The sequence below is a fragment of the Chionomys nivalis genome, chromosome X (assembly GCF_950005125.1).
Source record: "Chionomys nivalis chromosome X, mChiNiv1.1, whole genome shotgun sequence".
Taxonomy (NCBI): Eukaryota; Metazoa; Chordata; class Mammalia; order Rodentia; family Cricetidae; genus Chionomys; species Chionomys nivalis.
In genome coordinates this window covers 5,436,943-5,458,095 of record NC_080112.1, presented here as the reverse complement: position 1 = coordinate 5,458,095, position 21,153 = coordinate 5,436,943, and the positions used below count along the sequence as shown (strand labels likewise).

The window sequence follows — 21,153 nt, the reverse complement described above, 5'->3', positions numbered from 1 at the left end:
CCCTTCTGGGAATGACAAAAATAGGAGACCTCAGACTTCAGGTATATGTAGGAGATGTGGTAAAGGCTGACATTGGTCCAATGAATGCAGGTCCACAACAGACAGACAAGGCAACTCGATACCGTCGGGAAACTCCTTGAGGGGCCTCTCGCAGGCCCCCAAGCCAACAGTGGCCCAGTCATTCCCAGTCACAGTGGAGAACGTGCCTCACCAAGAAAATTAAAAGCTCCAATTTCTGCTGTAAAAAATATTACTGGTCTAAATGATGAATTACGTATGGAGGATGAGTCAAAAAACCCAGTAGGACAGAGTAAATGTATATTTTGGCAGACTTCTATTAACGATCAAAGACCAAAGCTAAGAGTCTGTATAAATGGCACTTTTATTGAAGGCTTATTAGACACAGGTGCAGATGTAAGTATCATTACTCCAGAATCTTGGTATCCAAATTGGCCTCTTCAAGAGGTAGATGTTCAGTTCCTGGGAATTGGAACCCTATCTCCTGTAAAACAAAGTACAAGATGGGTTGAATGCATAGGGCCTGAAGGGCAAATAGGAAGACTAAGGCCATATATTGCCAATATTGCAATAAATTTATGGGGCCGTGACCTGCTACAGCAATGGAATACCCAGATTAACATTCCTGTAGTTCCAGGAACTCATAATTCTGGGAAGGATATGATGAGGTATTATGGAAAAGGTCACCAGCCATTCAGGCTGTACAAGAACATACAGCAAATACCAAACCTTTAGAGGTACCAACAGCCCTACCTTTAAAATGGCTAACTGAGAAGCCAATATGGATCAAACAGTGGCCTCTAGCTGAAGATAAATTACAGTCATTGGAACAGCTCATGCAAGAGCAACTAGATGCTCACCATATTGAAGAATCAACCAGCCCTTGGAATTCTCCTGTGTTTGTTGTAAAAAAGAAATCCGGTAAATGGAGAATGGTGACAGATTTAAGAGCTGTCAACAAGGTAATTCAACCTATGGGCCCACTACAATCTGGAATTCCTTTGCCTTCTCTATTACCAAAAGGTTGGCCTCTTATAGTTATTGATTTGAAAGATTGTTTTTTTCACTATACCATTACAAGAAAGGGATAGAGAAAAATTTGCCTTCGCAGTGCCTACTTATAATAATTCTCAGCCTAATAGGAGATATCAATGGACTATCCTCCCACAGGAAATGATCAATAGTCCTACATTGTGCCAATATTTTGTAAGTAAGCCATTGGAAATAATTCGTAAACAATTCCCCAAGTCCATAATTTATCATTACTTGGATGGCATCTTGTTATCTGATTCAAATAAAGATACTTTAGAAAGGATGATTGAAGAAGTAAAGAAAGTCTTGCCTAGGTGGGGATTACAAATCGCCCCTGAAAAGATTCAAAGAGGAAATTCTATTAATTACCTAGGTTACAGAATAGGGTTAGAGAAAATTAAAACGCAAAAGGCACAAATAAGGCGAGACTGGTAAAGACTCTTAATGACTTCCAAAGATTGTTAGGAGACATTTCCAGTCTACGACCAGCTGTTGGGATAACACCTGAACTATTTAAATAGTTCATTTAAACAAAACCTTAGATGGTGATAAAGATTTGAATAATCCAAGAAAACTGACAGCTAAAGCAGAAAAGGAACTGACAATGATTGAGGAAAAATTACAGGAGGCACATGTGCATAGGGTGAACCCAAATCTTAGCTGCATCCTAGTCATATTGCCTTCCAAAATTTCTCCTACAGGGATTCTAATGCAGAGGGAAGATATTGTTTTAGAGTGGATATTTATTCCTAATAAACCAAGTAAATAATTAAAAACTTATGTGGAAAAAGTCTCTGAATTAATTATAAAAGGTAAGCTGAGACTTCATCAACTAGCAGGTATAGACCCAGCAGAAATTATAGTGCCTTTTACTACTGAAGAAATTAAAAAGTTATGGGAAGACAATGAACCATGGCAAAGAGCTTGTGATAATTTTTTGGGAGAAATTAATAGCAACTATCCCAAAAGTGGTAGACTTAACCTCATAAAGAGAACTTCTTGGATTCTTCCTAGAATTGTACGTTATGTTCCAATAACTGGAGCCCGTACGTTCTATACTGATGCAAATAAATCAGGGAAAGCAGGTTATAAGTCAGATGAATTGAGTAAGGTGGAACAAAGCCCTTATAATTCTGTACAGAAGGCAGAATTATATGCCATTCTTATGGTGCTAAGGGACTTTAAAGAACCTCTTAATATAGTTACAGATTCACAATATGCAGAAAGAGTTATCTTGCATATTGAAACTGCTGAATTTATACCAGATGACACAGAGTTGACTTCATTGTTTATCCAGGTACAAGACATAATCAGGAACAGGCTTTGTCCGATGTACATAACACATATCCGGTCCCATACAGGTCTGCCTGGTCCTCTAGCACAAGGCAACGCTGAGATTGATCAATTATTGATTGGAAGCGTGTTGCAGGCCTCAGAATTTCATAAGAAGCATCATGTCAATAGTAAAGGCCTAAAGAAAGAATTTTCCATTACATGGCAATAAGCTAAGGACATTATAAAGAGATGTCCTACTTGTTCTTTCTATAATCAAACACCGTTGCCTACAGGGAGTAACCCAAAGGGTACTAAGAGAAATGAAATCTGGCAGATGGATGTGTTCCACTTTATGGAATTTGGTAAATTATGTACACCACACTATAGACACGTATTCAGGTTTTCAATGGGCTACTGCCCTGAGCTCAATAAAGGCTGATTCAGTAATCACACATCTATTGGAAATTATGGCCATCATGGGAATACCTGCACAAATAAAGACAGACAATGGTCCAGCATATGTATCTAAGAAAATGAAATGCTTTTTTGCTTATTATAATATAAAACACATTACAGGTATACCACATAATCCCACGGGTCAGGCAGTTATAGAAAGATCAAATCGTACTATAAAGGATATGCTGAACAAACAGAAAGGGACCGAAAATACCCCCAGAAATAGACTACATAATGCTTTATTGACCTTGAATTTTCTTAACGCTAATGAGAAAGGAACGACAGCAGCAGAAAGACATTGGATAATGGAAAAGTCTGCTGAACTAAATCAACCAGTTTATTTTAAAGATGTGCTGACCTCTCAATGGAAGCCAGGAGATGTGCTACGTTGGGGAAGGGGTTTTGCTCTTGTTTCCACAGAAGAAGAAAAATTGTGGATACTATCAAAATTAATAAAGGTTCGATTTGAAGAGGAGAAACCTCTTGGAAAGGAGAAATGACAACTCATCCACAGTGATGATATTCCTACAGGTGGTAAGAAAAACATATAGAATGGGGGCAGGGTTCTGTTCTTATCTCCACAGGAAAACACTCATCTTTGAAAAATTCAAGGGATCCTGGATGTTTGGACACTGACAGATGGAAAAATACCTGCCCAATAGGAACTATCAAGAAAACTGAATAAGTTGTGTAAGTAAAATATACTAAACCATATTTCTAAATTTATAGAGCTGGTTTTGAAGTTGGACTCTGGCTCAGTCCCTCTCCAATTCCAAGCCTGTTGGTAAGAGAAAAACCCAGAGTTTCTGGAGTTTCTGTCTCATGTCAAGAGCCATGATATGGAACAGAAAGAAATATGAGTTTAGAAAATATCTTTGCTTTTCTTCATATCTATCATACTTTTCATTGAATATATCTATCATGCCTTTCATTGAATATATATATATGTCTATATATGTCTATATGATTAATGTTTAAGTTTTTCACAATGAACAATGAATTTTTCCTGAAGTGACATTTGAAGTTTCCAGGAAGAAGATGGTGCCCCATAACAACAACTCCACCTGGTTGATATAACGTCATGATACTGATAGCGCTACTACAAGACCTGTTTTGGGTACCAGCTGCACAAGACAGTTCCAACTTGGTTAGCTGAAACAGTGCACATCTTATACAACATTCTGGCCAGACCTGCACAAAATACTCAGAGACTATTTGCAATTTTAAAAGACATTGATCTTGAAATTTAACCATCATTTTACTTTCACAGGATCCCCCTGAAAGAACATCGCACCTATGACAGCTGGAAGTAACTCTAGAGGGCAACGTCCCCTCTCCCAGTAAAGTTTGCCCTTGGGTTTAGAGACATCATTTAGGGGTTGATTATAATTGGTATACGGTTGAGGGTTGGGGAAGGAATTTTATAAGCTCAGGGATCATTTAAAAAAAAAAGAGGGATAATAGATTGGTACTTGTTGGTACTTGTGAGTTATTGTTTTGAGACAAATGTATTGGTATCGATTCTTATATATTGATACAAAGTGAAATTATATTGACTATTGTATGCATGCATGTTTCTACCTCTGTTTAAAAACATTTTTTATGTATTGACATATATTGTATTGATATATATATATAGTATATATTTACCATATTGCAATGTACATTTCTACCTCTGATTAAGATACTTACATATTGTTTGTGTATTGATATATATTTACCATACTGCAATGTATATTTGTACATTGTTTATATTTGGAGGTCATTGTCCTCATTTGTTTCACAATTGTTTATTGTCTTAGTCTTTAAGTTAGATAGGTATTGAGAATTATATAGATCAATAGTATTCTAAGTTTGTCATTTATAATTAGACTAATCAGGTTCTTTAGATACATAGAGATTATACTCAGTATAGATAGATAATCTTCAACCTCTTCAAAGAGCTGTAGAAAATGGCCTTTAATCTAACTCAGAGTTTTGTGGTAGTGAGACACAATTGCTCCTGGCAACACCGCTCTATTCCCGAGAGAATGTTGAGCACCAAAGACACTCCACCTGGAGCCTTTCTTCTTGGCTGAACTGGCCTTTGGGCAAAGAAATGCCCATACCTCAACCACTGACAGAAATACAGAGTATCTGTGAATGGAAAAAACAGGACTGTCATATCCTGCCAAGACAGAGTTAGATAGTTTTGACAAGTTTCTTGCCTTTGAAAATGGTATGTCAGTTATGTTAGGCCTTAGCCAAAGTTGGTTGCTTCAACACTGCAAACGTGACCTTGGGTGATTGCCCAGATAGCTAGTTGTCTCTGTGATTTGTTACATGTTTTAAAAGCTGTTTGATTGCACTTCCTAATTACTCAGGTAACATTATTTCCCTTCTCAGATCTTCGATGGGGTTGAAGACTATATAAATGTAGTTACTTTCCACTCATGACTTGGCCAAACTATTTATTATACAAAACCTAAGCTAGTTAGAATAGGATATTTGTACTTATTGTATATAATTTCATAGTAGGTTTAGAACTCTCTTACTTAAACAAAAGGGGGAGGTGTTGCGGGAGGTTCTTCCGCTCCTCCAGCCAATAGCCGCTGAGATACCAGCCCATTGGGTCGTGGTCTCTTTCCCTTTAAAAAAGCAGCTACTTCCCTCCTTGCTCTCTTTACTTCCTGCCCGGTTCCGGCGACTAGACTTCTTCCTAATTGCGCAGAGGGCTGTTGTCTGGGACGGTGATCTGTAAGTTTATTCCCCTTTAAATAAATACCACTCTATTAATCAAAATTCCAAACTGGTGTGGGATTGTTTATGACTTGCGCCTTCATTCTGTCCTGAGGGTTTAAGTGTGAATCACAATTGTAAAAACCCAATGTTTTGCAGACATACATTTTTAGTATTTTAAAGGTCCATAGACAACACCCCAAACATGGTTATTTGTTATGGCTTACAATGAGAGATGACAACAGTGGTGACTTTACAGAAAGAACCTTGAACTGGATATAACAGGGCCTAAGCTTAAAGAACATAACAAAATTTTGCAATATGCAGGCCCAGTATATATGTATTTTATTTGTCAATTACATATCAAAATATCTGGAGAAACAGTTAAGTAAGTGATTCAAAAGAAAACTCAATGGAAGACAAATTATGTTAGTAAGTAAAATAATAGATGGAAGTAAAAATTGCATCTGTGCCACTTCAGACTTAGGTTGCCATAAGCAAACATGTAACCAATGTTTCCTTACAACTGAATGAAGTGTGAACATACTGTGAACTACACGGCACATATAAAAATGTAGGTGATGTGTGAAAAGCTAAACGATTAGGCATCCAAGTGCAGGGATGAATAAATCCTGGGCTTTTACCATCCATTGAGGAAGAACGTTCCTCCCTTCTTTCTTACAAGCTGTTATGCCTCTAAGCAATTCATGTGAGGACCTGCATACCTTCAGTGTGTCTCACCCAGAAAGCATGGAGAAGTACATATTTCATTAACTGGGATGTCTGCCATAGCCCTTTCTCCCACTGAAGTTTTGTTTCGCCTCCAGTTCCAGGGCTCCAGGAATGCTGCTACATTCCATAGTCTGAACATATCACCTGACACAGGGTACAATCTCTTGCAGCTGCCTCTTCCTAGAGTTTATAGGCATGGGCAATGTCTTCTGAAAGGAAAGTCTCTCAGTTTGGATGGCAGTCAGATTACTCACATTTCAGAACCACATGCCTTTATAGACTTGAAGTTCCTCCTCCCAAATTAGAACTTAATCTTAGCTTACATCATAGTCACCTTCTCCAATTTTAGAAAAAAATATAGTTATTATAGTAGAAATTTTGGATATTTCTATGACCCATATCTGTCAGTTGTATATAATATCCAGAACCTGGAAATTATCAGGATAATAAGACCTTGTGTATAAGTCACAGCCAGAGTCACTGGCATACGCAATTCTAGATATATTGAACTGGACTCAGTTTGGGACAAAGGGGAAAGAAAGTACCCAAGAAATAACAAAGATGATGTTATTGATTCCAGAAAACTAGAAGCATCGGGCACAGTAAAAGCCAAAAGTTCTGTTTACCTGTTAAAGAAGACCAGACACCCACTGTTCCCCCAGATCCAATCCACAGGCTCATCCCCAATTCCACAGCAAAATACCTGTGGCATTGTTCCCTGCACCCCACTCCCATTCCTATCTCCTGTGGATCCCATTGCTCTTCCCTTTCTAACCTCCCTCCACCAATCCATTGCTTTTTCCCAGACCATAAACCCAACTGGTACTCTCTGCTAACCCACAGGTCACACCTGCCAAAAATGAGGCAAGTTACCAACAGACCTTTTCTTCTCTCTCCTGTCTTCTCAGTTCCAACATCCATTTCATCTCTAACTCTGCAGCAGAAAACCCATGGCAGTCTTCCCTCCAGCAGATTTTCCCCTTTTAACCTTCCTCCTCCCACTTGTTGCTTTGTCCCAGACCCCAACCACAGCAGGCATCCCCTGCAAACCTAAGGGCCATTCCTCCCTGGGCAATAGACAGTGTGAAGGAAGATCCACACCTTTCCTACTGCTCCTGAGATCCAATCTTCCCCTAGCCTCATTCCCATCTCTGTGGCAGGAAACGTGCTGTGGTCTCCCTTTCCGCACTGGCCCACACCAATGGATCATAAAGACCTTCTCCTCTAACCTTCCTTCCCCCAGCTCATCCCAGTATCCCAGTCTCCAACACCCCAGGCATTACTTGTGAGCACACAAGATGGGCAGGGCAGGAAAACCGTAACCATCACACTCTGCAAAATTTCACAGAGAAAATAGAAGCCAAGGGAAAAAAACCCACCAACCAAACAAAAAAAATTCCAAAATCAACACCTAGAACCATAATCACCCCAAACCCAGATGCCTAGATGATATCATAAAAACATAATCAATAACAGTTGGGGCAATATGTCTCCACTACAGCCCAGCTATCCTACTACATCAGGCCCTGAATATTCCAACATAGCTGAAGTACAAAAAAGTCTTAAAACAATCTTTATAAAGATGATAGTGGTCCTTAAACAGGAAAATAATAAATCCCTTAAGGAAACCACAAAGAAAATAATTGAATGAATCTCTTAAAGAAATCCACCAGTTGAAGGAGGCAAAAATAAATGTTTGAGATCTGAAAATGAAACTAATTAAAAGATGGAGAGAGAATATCCAAATTAGCAAATCAGAAACAAAAAGGGGAATATAACAGACACTAAGGAAATCCAGAGAATTAAAAAAGACATACTATAGAAAACTGTACTCCACTAAGTTGAAAAATCTAAAAGAAATAGATATTTTTCTCTATAGGTACAACTATTAAAGTTAAACCACGACCAGATAAACAATTAATTAGACCTATAACCCCTAGTGAAATAGAAGCAGTCATGAAAAGTTTTCCTACAAAAAAAAAACAAAACAAAACAAACAAACAAAAAAAAACCAGCCAAGGGTGAGATGGTATTAGCACAGAATTCTACTATACTTTCAAAGAAAACTTAGCACTAATACTCCTCAAATTATTTCAAAAAATGGAAGGAACATTGCCAAATTCATTTTATAAGGACACAGTTATCCTGATACTCAAACCACATAAAGACTCAACAAAGACAGAAAATTACAGACCAATTTCCTTTGTGAACATAGATGCAAACATACTCAATAAAATACTTAAATTCCAAATCCAGGAACACATCAAAATGATCATCCACCATGACCAAGCAGGATTCATCCCAGAAATACAGGGATGGTTCAACATATGAAAATGGTAAATGTAACCCATCAGATAAACAAAAATGAAAGAAAAAAGTATTATAATCTCAAAAGATGCAAAAAAGGTATTTGACAAACCTAACACTCCTTCATGATAAATGTTCTGCAGAGATTAGGGATACAAGGGACACACCTAAACATAATAAGGCAATTTAAAGAACACCTATAGGCAATATCAAAATAAACTGAGAGAAATTCAAAGCAATTCCACTAAAATCTGACACAAGAAAAAGCTGTCCACTCTTTTCATATATATTCAACATACCACTTGAAGTTCTTGCTAGAGCAATAAGATAACTGAAGGAGATCTAGGGGAAACAAAATACAAAAGCCAAAGTAATGTTTTATTTGCAGATGATATCAAACTATCCATAAGCAACCCTCAAAAATCCATCAGGGAACTCCTACAGCTGATAAACACATTCAGCAAAGATGCTGAATACAAGATTAACTAAAAAAAATTAGCATTCCTCCTATATACAAATGATAAAGGTACTGAGAAAGACATTAGGGAAACAATACCTTTCCCAAATGCCTCAGATAATTTAAAATATCATGGAGCAACTCTGACTAAGCAAGTAAAAGACTTCTATGATGAAAACTTTAAGACTTTGAATACAGAACATATCAGAAGACGGAAAAGATTTCCCATGATCACGGACCAATAAAATTAACATAGAAAATATGGCCCTCCTACCAAAAACAATCTAAATTCAATACAATTCCCATCAAAATCCCAACACAATTCTTTACAGACATTGAAAGGACAATTGTTGGGGGGTGTTTGAGCACACTGTGAACCCCAAGTTTGTATTTGTGTTAATTAAATAAAGCTAAACTGGGTCAGGAGGCTGTTAGCAACTAGTTGTCAGAAAGTAACCATAGAGCATCAGAGGGCATCTGAAAGAGATAAATATGTGCACCAGGAGACATAGGGAAGGGTTTTGAGTGGCAAGGCCTTTTCTGTTTTGGCACAGTGGAAGGATGGACTCTCTGGAAGACACCAGTAAGGAGAGCAGATTAGCTAGGTTCTACTCAACCTCCCTGAGCTGACAGTTTTCACCCCAGCCTTTGAGCCTCATGCTTTATTTATAAATAGAATGATAGAGATTTAGTTAAAGTTACCATTAGTGGCAGCAGCAGAGCCAGTGCCTGTGGGAACAGAATTTCCATCAGTCTGCAGCCTGAGCAGCCTGGCCACTTAGAGAAGCAGGCCCATAACTGTGGAGTTGCAATAGTTGGCTAAATTAGCAGTAGATTAAGCTAAAGCCCTGTGCCAAATATAAAACAACAGACATGTCGAGAGCAGTGAGGGCCTGACTAGAGGGCAGGCCTCAAGGTCCCCGCCAGGGAAAGCGGGCCCCCGCTGCTGGGGCTGCAGTCTCTGCTGTGATCTCCTGGACCTGCTCTGCCTGCGCCCTACTTCCCTTTGTCCCTGGCTCATTGGGGCATCCAGGAGTTCCTGTGTAGGTGCCGAGAAGTTTCATCAGGACGGGTGAGTGTGTGCTATCCTGGGGCGGACGGTCCCGGTAGAGAGCACAAACGCCCCTCCCCCAGCTCCTGCTGCAGGGCTTTCTCTCCTACACACCCGCCCCCACCCCCACCCCCAAGCCTGCCTTGTCTGCAAGGTCCTTAGCTGTGGAACAGTTTCCTGCCCTTTCACTAAGGCTACCAGCCCAGACCAGTGAGTGCCTGACTAGAGGGCAGGCCTCAAGGTCCCCACCAGGGGAAGCGGGCCCCTGCTGCTGGGGTTGCAGTCTCTGCTTGTGATCTCCTGGACCTGCTCTCCCTGCCCCCTATTTCCCTTGGTCCCGGGCTCATTGGGGCCACCAGGAATCCCTGCATAGGTGCTGAGAAGTCCCATCTGGATGGGTGAGTGTGTACTATCCTGGGGCGCACTGTCCCGGTAGAGAGCACAAACGCCCCCCCCCCCCAGCTCCTGCTGCAAGGCTTTCTTTCCTACACACCCGCCCCCCACCCCCACCCCCAAGCCTGCCTTGTCTGCAAGGTCCTTAGCTGTGGAACAGTTTCCTGCCCTTTCACTAAGGCTACCAACCCAGAGCAGTGAGGGCCTGACTAGAGGGCAGGCCTCAAGGTCCCCGCCAGGGAAAGCGGGCCCCCGCTGCTGGGGCTGCAGTCTCTGCTGTGATCTCCTGGACCTGCTCTGCCTGCGCCCTACTTCCCTTTGTCCCTGGCTCATTGGGGCATCCAGGAGTTCCTGTGTAGGTGCCGAGTAGTTTCATCAGGACGGGTGAGTGTGTGCTATCCTGGGGCGGACGGTCCCGGTAGAGAGCACAAACGCCCCTCCCCCAGCTCCTGCTGCAGGGCTTTCTCTCCTACACACCCGCCCCCACCCCCACCCCCAAGCCTGCCTTGTCTGCAAGGTCCTTAGCTGTGGAACAGTTTCCTGCCCTTTCACTAAGGCTACCAGCCCAGACCAGTGAGTGCCTGACTAGAGGGCAGGCCTCAAGGTCCCCACCAGGGGAAGCGGGCCCCTGCTGCTGGGGTTGCAGTCTCTGCTTGTGATCTCCTGGACCTGCTCTCCCTGCCCCCTATTTCCCTTGGTCCCGGGCTCATTGTGGCATCCAGGAGTTCCTGTGTAGGTGCCGAGAAGTTTCATCGGGACGGGTGAGTGTGTACTATCCTGGGGCGGACGGTCCCGGTAGAGAGCACAAACGCCCCTACACTAAGGCTACCCAACCAGAGCAGTGAGTGCCTGCCTAGCGGGCAGGCCTCAGCAACCCCCGAAAGGGAGTGCAGGCACCTCCACCTTGTACTGCAGTGTCGCCTGTGTTCTACTCGACCCCGCCCGACCCCTTGCATTCGGCCTTCTTTACGCGGGTCATTGGAATACCACGCATCCATGTTTTGGTGTTGAGGAGTTCATCTGGAAGGGAACGGTTCCTGCCCCTACACTGAGGAGATACACCTAGAGAGTTAGTCACAGCAAAGACTGGTCCAAGACATCAGGCCTCTCCTGGCTCCATTTGAAGGAAAAGATGGGCAGGCGCCAATGCAAGAATTCCCCCAACAACTTGAAAGGCAACGTGACATCACCAGGATCCAGGAATACCGAAATGAGAAGTGTACACCCTAATCCAGAAGAATTAGAAGAATTCGACTCAAAAGTGAATTTTATGAAAATAATAGAGGACCTTAAACAGGAGGTGAAAAACTGCCACAACCAATTAGAGATTACAAACAAAAAGGTAGAGGAAATGAATAAATCTCTCAAAGATACCCAAGAAAACCAAGAGAAACAAGAAAAAGTAATCAAACAGGTAAGGGAAACGGTTCAAGACTTGAAGAATGAAGTGGAAGTAATAAAGAAAACACAAACCGAGGGAAGGATGGAGATGGAAAATTTGAATAAACGAACAGGAACTACAGAGACAAGTACCACCAACAGATTACAAGAGATAGAAGAAAGAATCTCAGACACTGAAGATACCATAGAGAAAATAAACACTCTCATCAAAGAAAACAGCATAACCAACAAATTCTCATCACAAAACATTCAGGAAATCTGGGACACAATAAAAAGACCAAACCTAAGAATAATAGGGATAGAAGAAGGAGAAGAAGTACAGCTCAATGGTCCAGAAAATATATTTAATAAAATTATAGAAGAAAACTTTCCCAACCTTAAGAAAGATATTCCTTTGAAGGTCCAAGAAGCATACAGAACACCAAATCGACTGGATCAAAAAAAAACATCTCCTCGTCATATAATAATCAAAACACAAAACATACAGAATAAAGAAAGAATATTAAGAGCTGCAAAGGAAAAAGGTCAAGTTACCTATAAAGGTAAACCTATCAGACTTACACCTGATTTCTCTATGGAAACCATGAAAGCCAGAAGGTCCTGGATAGATATACTGCAGAAACTACGAGACCATGGATGCAAGCCCAGACTACTATACCCAGCCAAGCTTTCATTCACTATAAATGGAGAAAACAAAATTTTCCAGGATAAAAACAAATTTAAACAATACGTAGCCACAAATCCAGCCCTTCAGAAAGTAATTGAAGGAAAATCACAAACCAAGGAGTCCAACAATGCCCACAATAACTCAGACATCTAATGACCCTTCACCAGCACAACTTGAAGAAGGGAAACACACAAACTCTACTACCAAAAGAAGGAAAGAAAGAAAGAAAGGAAAAATGACCGGAGTTAACAACCACTGGTCATTAATATCACTTAATATCAATGGACTCAACTCACCTATAAAGAGGCACAGGCTAAGAGATTGGATACGAAAACAGGATCCAACATTCTGTTGCTTACAAGAAACACACCTCAACCACAAAGACAGACATCTACTCAAAGTAAAGGGCTGGGAAAAGGTTTATCAAGCAAATGGACCTAAGAAACAAGCAGGTGTGGCCATACTAATTTCTAAGAAAGTTGACTTCAAACTAAAATCAATCAAAAGAGATGGAGATGGACATTTTTTACTCATAACAGGAACAATTCACCAGGATGAAGTCTCAATCCTGAATATCTATGCCCCTAATATAAAAGCACCCACTTATGTAAAAGAAACGTTACTAAAACTCAAGGCAGTCATCAAACCACACACACTAATAGTAGGAGATTTCAACACTCCTCTCTCACCAATGGACAGGTCAATCAGACAGAAACCTAACAGAGAAATAAGAGGATTAAGGGAGGTAATGAATCAAATGGACTTAACAGACATCTATAGAACATTCCACTCAAATAAGAAAGAATATACCTTCTTCTCTGCAGCTCATGGAACCTTCTCGAAAATAGACCACATACTCGGCAACAAAGCAAACTTACACAGTTACAAAAAAATATCGGTAACCACCTGTGTCTTATCAGATCACCATGGATTAAAGTTAGAATTCAACAACAATGCTATCCCCAGAAAGCCTATGAACTCATGGAAATTGGACAGTCAACTACTGAACCACACCTGGATCAAGGAAGAAATAAAGAAAGAAATTAAAGTCTTTCTTGAATTCAATGAAAACGAAGACTCAACATACTCAAACCTATGGGACACTATGAAAGCAGTGCTAAGAGGAAAGTTCATAGCATTAAGTGCCCACATAAAGAAAACGGAGAAAGCACACATTGGAGACCTAATAGCCCACCTTAAAGCTTTAGAAAGAAAAGAAGCAGACTCACCTAGGAGAAGTAGAAGACTGGAAATAATCAAATTGAGGGCTGAAATCAACAAAATAGAAACACAGAAAACAATCCAAAGAATCAATGAAACAAAAAGCTGGTTCTTGGAGAAAATCAATAAGATTGATAAACCCCTATCCAAACTAATCAAACGGCGGAGAGAGAATATGCAAATTAACAAAATCAGAAACGAAAAGGGAGACATAACCACAGACACAGACGAAATTCAGAGAATCATTAGATCTTACTACAAAAACCTGTATGCCACAAAATTGGAAAATGTAAAAGAAATGGACACTTTTTTAGATAAGTACCATATACCAAAGTTAAACCAGGACCAGGTGAACAATCTAAATAGACCTGTTAGTCGCGAAGAATTAGAAGTTGTTATAAAAAACCTTCCCACCAAAAAAAGCCCAGGTCCAGACGGCTTTAATGCAGAATTCTACCAGAACTTCCAAGAAGACCTAATACCTATACTCCTTAATGTATTTCACAATATTGAAACAGAGAAGTCATTGCCAAATTCCTTTTATGAAGCTGAAGTTACTCTGATACCAAAACCACACAAAGACACAACCAAGAAAGAGAACTACAGGCCAATCTCACTCATGAACATCGACGCAAAAATACTCAATAAAATACTGGCAAACCGAATCCAAGAACACATTAGAAAAATTATCCATTATGATCAAGTAGGCTTCATCCCAGAGATGCAGGGCTGGTTCAACATACGAAAATCTATCAATGTAATCCATCATATAAATAATCTGAAAGAAAAAAACCATATGATCATTTCATTAGATGCGGAAAAAGCATTTGACAAAATTCAACATCCCTTTATGATAAAGGTCTTAGAGAGATTAGGAATACAAGGGTCGTTCCTAAATATAATAAAAGCAATTTATAGCAAGCCGTCAGCTAACATCAAATTAAATGGAGAGAAACTCAAAGCTATTCCACTAAAATCAGGAACACGACAAGGTTGTCCACTCTCTCCATACCTCTTTAATATAGTGCTTGAAATTCTAGCAATAGCAATAAGACAACATAAGGGGATCAAAGGGATTCAAATCGGAAAGGAAGAAGTTAAACTTTCATTATTTGCAGACGATATGATAGTGTACATAAGCGACCCCAAAAACTCCAGCAAAGAACTCCTTCAGCTGATAAACACCTTTAGTAGCGTTGCAGGATACAAGATCAATTCCAAAAAATCAGTTGCCCTCCTATACACAAAGGATAAGGAAGCAGAGATGGAAATCAGAGAAGCATCACCCTTCACGATAGCCACAAATAGCATAAAATATCTTGGGGTAACCCTAACCAAGGAAGTAAAGGATCTATTTGACAAGAACTTTAAGTCAATGAAGAAAGAAATTGAGGAGGATACCAGAAAATGGAAGGATCTCCCTTGCTCTTGGATAGGGAGGATCAACATAGTAAAAATGGCAATTCTACCAAGGGCAATTTATAGATTCAATGCAATCCCCATTAAAATCCCATCAAAATTCTTCACAGATCTTGAGAGGACAATAATCAACTTTATATGGAGAAACAAAAAACCCAGGATAGCCAAAACAATCTTATATAATAAAGGATCGTCTGGAGGCATTACCATCCCTGACCTCAAACTCTATTACAGAGCCTCAGTATTGAAAACAGCTTGGTATTGGTATAAAAACAGAGAAGTTGATCAATGGAACCGAGTAGAAGACCCTGATTTCAACCCACAAACTTATGAACACCTAATTTTTGATAAAGGAGCTAAAAGTATTCAATGGAAAAAAGAGAGCATCTTCAACAAATGGTGCTGGCAGAACTGGTTGTCAACGTGTAGAAGAATGAAAATAGATCCATATCTATCACCATGCACAAAACTCAAGTCCAAATGGATTAAAGACCTCAATATTAGTCTGAACACACTGAACCTGATAGAAGAAAAAGTTGGAAGTACTCTACAACATATGGGTACAGGAGATCACTTCCTACGTTTATCCCCAGCAGCACAGACATTAAGGGCAACATTGAATAAATGGGACCTCCTGAAACTGAGTAGCTTCTGTAAAGCAAAGGACACTGTCACTAAGACAAAAAGGCAACCCACTGACTGGGAGAAGATCTTCACCAACCCTGCAACAGACAAAGGTCTGATCACCAAAATATATAAAGAACTCAAGAAACTAAACTTTAAAATGCTAATGAACCCAATAAAAAAATGGGGCACTGATCTGAACAGAGAATTCTCAACAGAAGAAATTCAAATGGCCAAAAGACACCTAAGGTCATGCTCAACCTCCTTAGCGATAAGGGAAATGCAAATTAAAACAACTTTGAGATACCATCTTACACCTGTCAGAATGGCTAAAATCAAGAACACCAATGATAGCCTTTGCTGGAGAGGTTGTGGAGAACGAGGCACACTCATTCATTGCTGGTGGGAATGCAAACTTGTGCAACCACTTTGGAAATCAGTGTGGCGATTTCTCAGGAAATTTGGGATCAACCTACCCCAAGATCCAGTAATACCACTATTGGGAATATACCCAAGAGATGCCACATCAAATGACAAAAGTATCTGTTCAACTATGTTCATAGCAGCATTGTTTGTAATAGCCAAAACCTGGAAACAACCTAGATGCCCTTCAATGGAGGAATGGATAAAGAAAGTGTGGAATATATACATATTAGAGTACTACTCAGCAGTAAAAAACAATGACTTCTCGAATTTTGCGTGCAAATGGATGGAAATAGAAAACACTATCCTGAGTGAGGTATCCCAGACCCAAAAAGAGGAACATGGGATGTACTCACTCATAATCGGTTTCTAGCCATAAATAAAAGACATTAAGCATATAATGTGTGATCCTATAGAAGTTAAATAAGAAAGTGAACCCAAAGAAAATCATATAGTCATCCGCATGGAGAGGGGGAAGTAGACAAGATTGCAGGGCAAAAACTGGGAACTTGCGGGTGAGGTGGCACGGGGCAAAGGGGAAATGGGATGAGAAATATGAGAAGGGGAGGATGGGAGGAGCTCGGGGGATTGGGATGGTTGGGATATAGGAAGGATGGATACGGGAGCAGCGAAGTATATATCCTATCTAAGGGAGCCATCTTAGGGCTGGCAAGAGACTTGACTCTAGAGGGGTTCGCAGGTGTCCAGGAATATGTCCCCAGCTGGTACCTTGGGCAACTAAGGAGAGGGAACCTGAAATGACCCTATCCTATACTGATGAATTTCTTGCATATCACCTTAGAACCTTCATCTGGCGATGGATCGAGGTAGAGACAGATTCTCAATTTGGAGCAACGGTCTGAGCTCTTAAGGTCCAAATGAGGAGCAGAAGGAGGGAGAACAAGAGCAAAAAATCAGGACCACGAGGGATGCACCCACCCACTGTGACAGTGGAACTGATTTATTAGGAGCCCACCAAGGCCAGCTGGTCTGGGACTGAATAAGCATGGGTTGATTCCGGACTCTCTGAGCATGGCGGTCAATGAAGACTGATGAGAAGCCAAGGACAATGGCACTAGGTTTCAATCCTAATACATGAACTGGCTTTGTGGGAGCTTAGCCTGTTTAGAAGCTCACCTTCCTGGACGTAGATAGAAGACCTTCGTCTTCCCGCAGGGCAGAGAATTTGGACTGCTCTTCAGTATCGAGAGGGAGGGGGAATGGTGTGGGGGGAGGAGAAGAGGAGTGGGGATAGGGGGAGGGGAGTGGGGGGAGGGGGCAATATTTGGGAGGAGGGGAGGGAAATGGGAAACGGGGAGCAGGTGGAAATTTTAATTAAAAAAGAATAAAAAAAAAAAAAAAAAAAAAAAAAAAAAACAACAGACATGTCTCAATTTCATATGGAAAAACAAAAACCTCAGGATAGCCAAAATAATCCTGAACAATAAAGGAATTACTGAGGTCTCACCATGCCTGATTTCCAGTTGTGCTACAAAGCTATACTAATAAAAACCACATGGTATTTGCATAAAAACAAACATGCTCAGCAATGAAATTTAATTGAAGACTCAGACATAAATTCACACACATGTGGCAACCTGATTTTTTATGAAGAATCCAGAAAAACACATTGGGAAAAAAGACAGCATCTTGAACAAACAGTGCTGGCAAACTGGATGTCAACATGTAAAAGAATGCAAATAGATTCATATCCACCATCCTGCACAAAACTCAAGTCCAAGTGGATCAAAGACCTCAACATAAAACCTGGTACTTTGAAACTGATGGTAGAGAAAGTGGGGAATTGCCTTGAACCCATTGACATAGGAAATGACTTTCTGAACAGAACATCAATAGCATAGGCTCTAAGATCAAAAAGTTAATAAATGGGACCTCATGAAACTGAAAAGCTTCTGTAAGACAAAGGACAGTCAGACAAAGTGGCAGCCTACAGAATAGGAAAAAATTTTTACCAACACCATATCTGATACAGGGCTAATATCCAAAATATATAAAGAACTCAAGAAACTAGATATCAAAATGTCAAAGGAAGTGTGAGGGTCAGGGTGACATGGAGATTGTGGGAGTAGACAACCATAGACCTCAGACCCATACCATAAAATTAAGACTACCCCTGACACTTCTTGGAGTGCCAGGACCCAGAGGCTGAATGGCCCAGAGACCTAAACACAATTCGGGGAAAAATGTCAACCCAATGATAACAATGTTCTGCCATACTCAGTATAGACTGGTGACTACCCCAATTATCATCAGAAAGCTTTCATCCAGTAACTGGTGGACACAGATGCAGCGACTCACAGCCAATCATTGGGTCAAGCTCAGGGAATCATGCTGAGGAGAGGAAAGAAAGGTTGTGGGAGCCAGGGTGTCAAGGGTATCATCACAAAGGAACCCACAGAAACAACTAACCTGGGCTCATAGGAGCTCACACACCCAGGGAGCCTGCATGGGACCAACCTAAGTCTTTTGCATATGTGTTAGTTTTGTAGCTTGGTCTACTTGTAGGACTCCTAGCAGTGGGAACAGGTGCTATCACTAATGCTTTGTAGTATTAGGACAACCTATTCCTTGTTGTGATGGGAGCGGCGGGCTATGTCCCTGGCGCCCGGCCGCCCACACGGCTTTACCCGAAATAATTACACAGAAACTGTATTCTTTTAAACACTGCTTGGCCCATTAGCTCTAGCCTCTTACTGGCTAGCTCTCATATCTAGATTAATCCATTTCTAATAATCTGTGTAGCACCACGATCTGGTGGCTTACCAGGGAAATCTTAACCTGCGACTGTGTCTGGTGGGCGAATCATGGTGACTCACTGACTCGGCTTCTTTCTCCCAGCATTCTGTTCTGTTTACTCCACCTATCTAAATTCTACCCTATAAGAGGCCAAGCAGTTTCTTTATTAATTAACCAATGAAAGCAACAGATAGAAAGATGACCCTCCTCCATCATTTCCCCTTTTTCTGTTTAAACAAAAAAGAAGGCTTCATTTTAACATAGTAAAATTACATTTAGCAAAACAGTTATCAAGCAAGAATTACAGTTACAATATTTACATCTATTTTATCTTTTATCACAACAAAGGAAAACTATAACTAACCATTCTTCAACTCCATCAAAGACTCCAGAAGGATATAATATTACCTAAGTAAACAAGAACTAAGAAACTTCAAACTCTAGAAATGACAGAGACATCTCGCTGCCTGGACAGTCACCCAAAGTTCCTCTGTACCGTTGGGGCATCAATCTTCAGCCTTCAGGCCCATAGTATCCAGCAGACATTTTCATGAAGCAGGAAATTCCAAAGACAGTTCAGTCACTTTCTGCTGTGTCCTGCAGAATGTCTCACAAACTCTTTCATGAGTCAGGAACCCCGAAAGACCATCTTACCTTTAGGCAAGTTCAGTAGTCCTCTCTCTGTGGGTTCTCTGTGTCCAGTTTATGCAACAGTCCAGGCAAGAGCAGTTTCTTGCCCAAATGGCTATCAAACTCCATAAGGAGCTTCTTTGATGCCCATCTTCCTCTTGAAGTATATTGGTGCTGCCAAGAGCAGACGTGTCTCATTGTCATGAAAAGCCCTAAGTTATTAAAATATTTTAAATGCCATATTCTGCAGTCTTTGAAAGATATGAAGAATGCCTATCTAAAATATATCTATGCACATCTTGAAAATCTAACTAACATGACTACAAGCTTGACTATTATTATTATCCATTAACAACCTATATACGTTACATTTTAAATGAACTAAACAATCACAATACCTTAATCAATATCAGAAATACATATACATATAACAAAATTGACCTTAAAATCTATACCAATGCAAATTCTTCATATCTATATCATATCCCCCTTTAAATGTAAAAGAACATTTATAAACAATATTTGGGAACATGGGCGTAGTTTATTCTCTCCAAACTGCTTCCTGCTGAATGGGGGCACTGTTAATTAGGTCTTTCATGGTATAACCTGTGTGCCAGATTCATCTCAGTTGGCAGTTGAGCGAAGTAATTTTTTGAGAGTGTTCACAGCAACCTTTCAGGAGGACTTGGTCTATCATACCATATTGGGATAGAAACAATCCACAGGGTCTCATCCTCTGTGAAAACAAAAGAAAACCCTTTCCAAAGCATCATATCCTTAGACCCAAATTCTGAAGTCATAATACCCTTATATCCATTCTGGTTTAGCTTGGCAGCCCATGTAATGAAATGTCTCTCTGTACTTAGCTCCTTCACAGTCAAAAATTTTAAAGAAAACACAATGTACATAATCCAGACTCTCTGTGAATTTTCCATTTTTACGTGGCTTATTTTTCTTTATTTCTTTTAATCTGTAACTATCTGTATTCTGTCTCTTTAAAGATTTTACCCCTTTTTAAGACATTAACTTTATTCTTTATATGTATATTTTTTCTCTCTCTCAAGCTTACGTACATTCATCCAACAGTGTCTGAATCTGTTCTATTGTGAATCTGTAATTTTTTTACTATCCAGGAGCATTTCTTAAAATGTTAAGCAGTCCTTAAAAACTTAAGTTGCACCATGTACAGGTAATACGGTACCGCCTGTGTCCCGCCCAGTTGAAACCTTAACTGTGATGTTATTACAGTAATTATGGTAGTTCCTGCCTGAGACCAGCACAGTTCAGCATGGCAGAGCTGAGCCTCCCCTCTCAGAGCCATTTGGTGCCCCTGAGCCACACACAGTTCCAGGCACACAGCAGTCCACATTGCCATCAAGCAAGCCGTAGCACTTTGTTCCAAATGCTCCATTCAAAAGCTCTGTCTCCCGCAGGAGCCAGACAGAGATCGCAATGGCAGCACAGCCCAGAAAGCTGGCATTTTAAAACAGCCAGTTTTTTCCTGCTGCTGACTCAGGACAATTTCTCTCTGCAGCACGCAACCCACAAACAGCAAAAAGCTGTCTTAAATTC

The 21,153-nt window shown here is 40.5% G+C and overlaps 1 protein-coding gene across 1 annotated transcript in view; it reads right to left on the bottom strand.

Annotated features, from left to right (window-relative positions):
* Positions 1-451: 451 nt before the first annotated feature.
* Ids (iduronate 2-sulfatase) overlaps positions 452-21,153 on the bottom strand; it is a 204,976-nt gene continuing 184,274 nt past the window's right edge. The window contains exon 10 of the mRNA XM_057760042.1: positions 452-502. Within this exon, the coding sequence (XP_057616025.1) occupies positions 474-502 (29 nt within the window). The 3' untranslated portion in view covers positions 452-473. The remainder of the gene's footprint in view (positions 503-21,153) is intronic.